This window comes from Lathyrus oleraceus, chromosome 7 (assembly GCF_024323335.1).
Source record: "Lathyrus oleraceus cultivar Zhongwan6 chromosome 7, CAAS_Psat_ZW6_1.0, whole genome shotgun sequence".
In the NCBI taxonomy this organism is placed as follows: Eukaryota; Viridiplantae; Streptophyta; class Magnoliopsida; order Fabales; family Fabaceae; genus Lathyrus; species Lathyrus oleraceus.
Window position 1 is genome coordinate 106291028 of NC_066585.1, and position 5325 is coordinate 106296352.

The 5325-nt window shown below is 36.5% G+C and overlaps 1 protein-coding gene and 1 non-coding gene across 2 annotated transcripts; one reads left to right on the forward strand and one right to left on the reverse strand.

Moving 5' to 3' along the window:
- Positions 1 to 266: 266 nt before the first annotated feature.
- LOC127109426 (small nucleolar RNA R71) lies at positions 267 to 373 on the reverse strand. The gene has a single exon (XR_007796717.1). It is a non-coding gene; the product is annotated as a small nucleolar RNA R71 (small nucleolar RNA).
- An 855-nt stretch (positions 374 to 1228) lies between these two features.
- LOC127102260 (uncharacterized) lies at positions 1229 to 2274 on the forward strand. The gene is made up of 2 exons (XM_051039657.1): positions 1229 to 1885; positions 1996 to 2274. Exons 1-2 carry the CDS (start codon positions 1229 to 1231, stop codon positions 2272 to 2274), a joined length of 936 nt encoding a protein of 311 aa, XP_050895614.1.
- The last annotated feature ends 3051 nt before the right edge of the window (positions 2275 to 5325 follow it).

The following is a 5325-nucleotide window of genomic DNA, read 5'->3' on the forward strand; positions in this document are numbered from 1 at the left end:
CACTATTATCAGTCGTTCAACAAAACCAATTTTCAGGTAGTCCTATAGACGATCCAAACTTACATTTGTCAATGTTTGTGCAGTACGCAGACACAATGAAAGCAAATGGTGTCAGTCCCGAAGCGATTAGACTACGTATTTCCCCTTTTTCCTTAAGAGATAGAGATAAAGCTTGGCTCCAGTCTTTGCCTTCGAACTCTGCAACCACATGGGATGAGTTGAAGAAAGTCTTCTTAGCCCGATATTTCCCACCAAGCAAGACGACTATGCTAAGAGCTCAAATCAACAGATTTAAGCACAAAGATATTGAATCTCTTTTCGACGCTTGGGAAAGATACAAGGACATGATGAGACTTTGTCTACACCATGGACTTGAGAAATGGATGATCATCCATACTTTCTACAATGGTCTTATATACAACACTAAAATGAATTTGTGCGCTGCAGCTGGCGGTGCTTTAATGGATGAATCCTATGAACTCATCGAGAATATGGCTCAAAATCATTTCCAATGGGGAGGTGAACGTGATGATGTAGAAAAACTAACTCCGAAAGGCGGAATGTATAAAGTTAATGGCATAGATTTCGTCAATGCTAAAATGGATGCACTTACTCAAAAGATCGAAAGCTTATCCAAAACACCAGCAGCTACCATAGCCGCAATAACACAAAATCGTGAATTGTGTGGAACCTCATGGCATACTAATGCTGATTGTCAGTTATTGGCTGGTATTCCTACCGACCAAGTAAATTACGCTCAAGGAAACCCATATTCCAACACTTACTATCCTGGCTGGAGAAATCATCCGAACTTTTCTTATAAAAATAACAATGCTTTATTTCCTCCAAACCCAACACCTGTTATTCCACCTGGTTATGAGAAAGGATCCCTTGTTGCTCCACAAGCACCTAGAAAGTCAAATATAGAGATCATGATGGAAAACTTTATGAATCCTAAAGCTCAACAAAATAAGGATTTCGCTAATCAAAATGCTCATACTAACTGATGAAGCAAATGTCAAGTAAGCTTGATGCTATGGCTACCCATAATAAAATTTTAGAAACCTAAATTTCCCAAGTAGCCCAATAACAAGCAACAATAGCAGCCCCAACTGGAGCATATCCTGGTCAACCACAACTAAACCCAAAAGGTCATGCTAATGCTATCACATTGCGAAGTGGGACAGAATTAGATGAACCAGTTGACCCAAGATTCCAAAATACAACCATGTACCAAAACTCTGGTAAAGGAACTGAAAAGGTAAACGAACCGACCAATAAGGGAAAGGAAGACAAAAGAGGAGAAGAAGAAGATAAAGAAACACCTTATATGCCTCCGCCACCATACAAACCACATATACCTTATCCTCAAAGACTCGCTAAGTCTAAAAATGTAGGACAATTTAAGAAATTCGTAGAACTTCTGAAGCAACTTAATATCACTATACCGTTCACAAAAGCCATTACACAAATTCCTTCATATGCTAAATTCCTTAAAGACATCTTATCTAATAAGAAAAAGCTTGAGGATAATGAAAGCGTTATGCTTACTACTGAGTGTAGCGCTATTATTCAAAACAACATGCATCCTAAGCTGAAAGACCTAATTAGTTTTTCCATACCATGTGTAATCGGAAAGTTTATCATAGACAAAGATTTATGCGACTTAGGAGCCAGTGTTAATTTAATGCCTTTATCCACATGCAAGAAACTCAATTTAGGAGAACTAAGACCAACGAAGATGTCTCTACAACTAGCTGACAATTCTGTTAAATTTCCAATAGGTATGCTAGAGAACATTCTCGTTCGTATAGGTCAATTCTATATTCCCACTGACTTTGTACTAATGGATATAAATGAGGATTCCCACATCCATATTATTTTAGTAAGACCCTTTTTAGCCACAACTGGAGCATCATAGATGTCAAGAAAGAAAAGCTAACTTTCTAAGTTGGGAAAGAAAAAGTCAAATTTATTTTAGCTCAATTCTTATAGGCCCCATCTATAGAAGATTCATGTTGTCTCTTAGACGTTATCGATGAATGTGTGAAAGAAATGGAGAGGGAATCATCTAAGTATACTGAAGTACTAAAGATTCCAGCTCCTCCTATATTCAAAGACGATAATTGGCATGAGCCATACGTAGATGACAGTTTGAGGGAATGTCTAGAACTAGCACCCAATCCAATGACATGCCCAAAGAAACCTTCTATAGAACTTAAAACACTACCCAAAGACCTAAGGTATGAATTCCTAGACACTGAACTTGAATGACCAGTAATAGTCAATGCTGACTTAGGACAGATAGAAACCAAAAAATTACTTCACGTCTTAAGAAAGTATCCAACAACTTTAGGCTATAACATCTCAGATCTAAAAGGAATAAGTCTCTCTATATGTATGCATCACATTATGCTAGAGGAGGACTATAAGACCTCTAGAGAACATCAGAGAAGAATAAATGTTATCTTGAGTGATGTAGTAAAAAAGGAGGTACAAACGCTATTAGAAAACTAAATAAATCCACTCGTAAAGATCATTTTCCATTGCCTTTCATCGATCAAATGCTTGAACGAATGACTAAACATTCTCATTTATATTATTTAGACGGATACTCAGGATTCTTCCAAATTCCTATTCATCCAGATGACCAAGAAAAGACTACCTTCATTTGTCCTTATGGTACGTTCGCTTATCGACGAATGTCGTTTGGACTATGTAACACTCATGCAACATTTCAGAGATGTATGATGTCGATCTTTGCTGATTTTATAGATGACATAATGGAAGTGTTTATGGACGACTTCTCAGTTTGTGGGCAAAGTTTTGAAGGATGTCTTTTGAACCTAGAAATGGTACTTGAAAGATGTGTTAAAGTCAATCTCGTAATAAATTGGGAAAAATGTCATTTCATGGTCCGACAAGGAATCGTACTTGGACATGTTGTATCCAACCGAGGAATTGAAGTGGATAAATCAAAAATAATAGTTATAGAAAATCTTCAACCTCCGAAAACCGTTAGAGAAATCCGTAGTTTCTTAGGACACGCCGGTTTCTACCAACGATTCATTAAAGATTTATCTAAAATAACCAAATCACTAACATGATTACTAATGAAAGATGTCGAATTCATATTCGATAAAGATTGCTTAAAAGCGCTCGAACATCTGAAAAATGCTCTTATTATCGCACTCATTATGTAACCACCTGATTGGAGTAAGCCATTTGAAATAATGTGTAACGCTAGTGATTATGCCGTTAGCGTTGTCTTAGGACAAAGAAAGGAAAAAAAGCTTCATGTGATTTACTACGCAAGTAGCACCTTAGACAATGCGCAGATGAAATACGCCACCACACTAAAGGAATTCCTGGCCGTTGTGTTCACTTTGGATAAATTTTGTTCCTACTTAGTGGGAGCAAAGATAATTGTCTATACCGACCAAGCCACAATTAGGTATCTGTTAAGTAAGAAAGATGCTAAACCAAGACTTTTAAGATGGATTATGCTTTTACAAGATTTCTATTTAGAAATCAAAGATAAGAAAGGCACTGAAAACGTGGTAGCAGATCATCTCTCTAGGATTGATGACCTAAAACCCAAACAAGTGCCTATCAATGACGATTTCCCCTACGATCGACTTGTAGCCCAATTATAAAGTTAAATCGAAATAGTCAAATTTTCTTTGATGTATAAAGACACATAAACTAATGAAGTTATGGAATCAATTTGCACCAAAACCACGCTGCCATGGTATGCTGACTTAGTCAACTACTTAGTAGCTGGAGTACTTCCACCAAACTTAACTTACCAACAAAAGAAGAAATTCTTCCACGATCTTAAACATTATTATTGGGATGAACCCTTACTCTTTAAGAGGGGAATCAATGGTATTTTCCGTTGATGTGTCTCTGAATTGGAAGTAAATGATATCATATTTCATTGCCATATGCACCCTATGGAGGTCAAGCAAGCAACTTAAAAACTTGTGCGAAGATCTTATAATCTGGTCTCTTTTGGCATAATCTTTGAAAAGATGTCCATATCATGGTTACAAGTCTTTGATGTTTGGGGTATAGATTTCATGGGTCTCTTTTGGTATAAGTCTTTGATGTTTGGGGTATAGATTTCATGGGTCCTTTTCCATCTTCTTTTGGTAATAAGTACATACTCGTTGCAGTCGATTGCATATTGAAATGAATCTATGCAGTAGCATCTCCTACTAACGATGCACGAGTAATCATCAAACTTTTCAAGAATGTAATTTTTCTTCGATTCGGTGTACCAATGATTGTCATTAGCGATGATGTCTCCCATTTCATTTCAAACATCTTTGAAAGACTGTTGCTCATATATGAAGTCCGACACCGAGTAGCAACACCTTACCACCCTCAAACAAGTGGGCAAGTTGAGGTTTCCAATAGAGAAATTAAGCGAATATTAGAGAAAACCGTTGCCACTTCTAGGAAAGATTGGTCTGTGAAACTTCATGAAACTCTGTGGGCTTATAGGACAACTTATAAAACTTCGATAGGAACCACTCCATTTAAACTAGTTTATGGTAAATCATGTCACCTGCCTGTAGAACTAGAGCATTAAGCTTATTAGGCTGTTAAGACCCTAAACATGAATTACATACCTGCAGGAGAGAAAAGAATCTTAGATATCCATGAACTAGAAGAACTTAGATTAGATGCCTATGAAAATGCCCGGATTTACAAGGAAAGAACCAAACGGTGGCATGATAGACGAATAACAAGGAGAGAACTCCACGAGGGTGACATAGTCATTCTCTTTAATTATGAACTTAAATTATTTCCAGGTAAACTTTGTTCTAGATGGTCTGACCCTTTTGAAGTCATAAGAGTTTTTCGAAGTGGAGTTGTAGAAATAAGAGGTAAATCAAATGAGACATTCATCGTAAACGAGTAGCGACTTAAGCATTACCAAAGCGTAGAAAACAAGGATTTTTGTATGAGTTACAGATTAGAAGAGTAGCCCGCTCTTTCGAAAGAATAGCCCTATTCTGATTTATGTCGAGCTCCCGACATTAAATGAAGCGCTACGTGGGAGGCAACCTATGATCCTAAGTTTTTATTTTCACTTATTATAGTTATTACTAGTATTTTTTATTTTTATTTTTATTTTTACTTTTATTCTTATTTTTATTCTTATTTTTACTATTATTATCTCTTTTAACACTACTTGTGGTTCAATTAACTAATAACATAATCTTCGTTTACTTTCAGGCTAACGTAGCTTAGGATAACTCGATACTAACTTAGGAGAATACAACCTGTTGATGACATAGAGGTTGTCTTTAGGAA

Coding starts and splice junctions, on each gene's coding strand:
- LOC127102260 (XM_051039657.1), top strand. CDS start 1,229: ATGTACCAAAACTCTGGTAAAGGAACTGAAAAGGTAAACGAACCGACC. Junction 1,886..1,995: donor CCCACATCCATATTATTTTA/GTAAGACCCTTT, acceptor CAATTCTTATAG/GCCCCATCTATAGAAGATTC.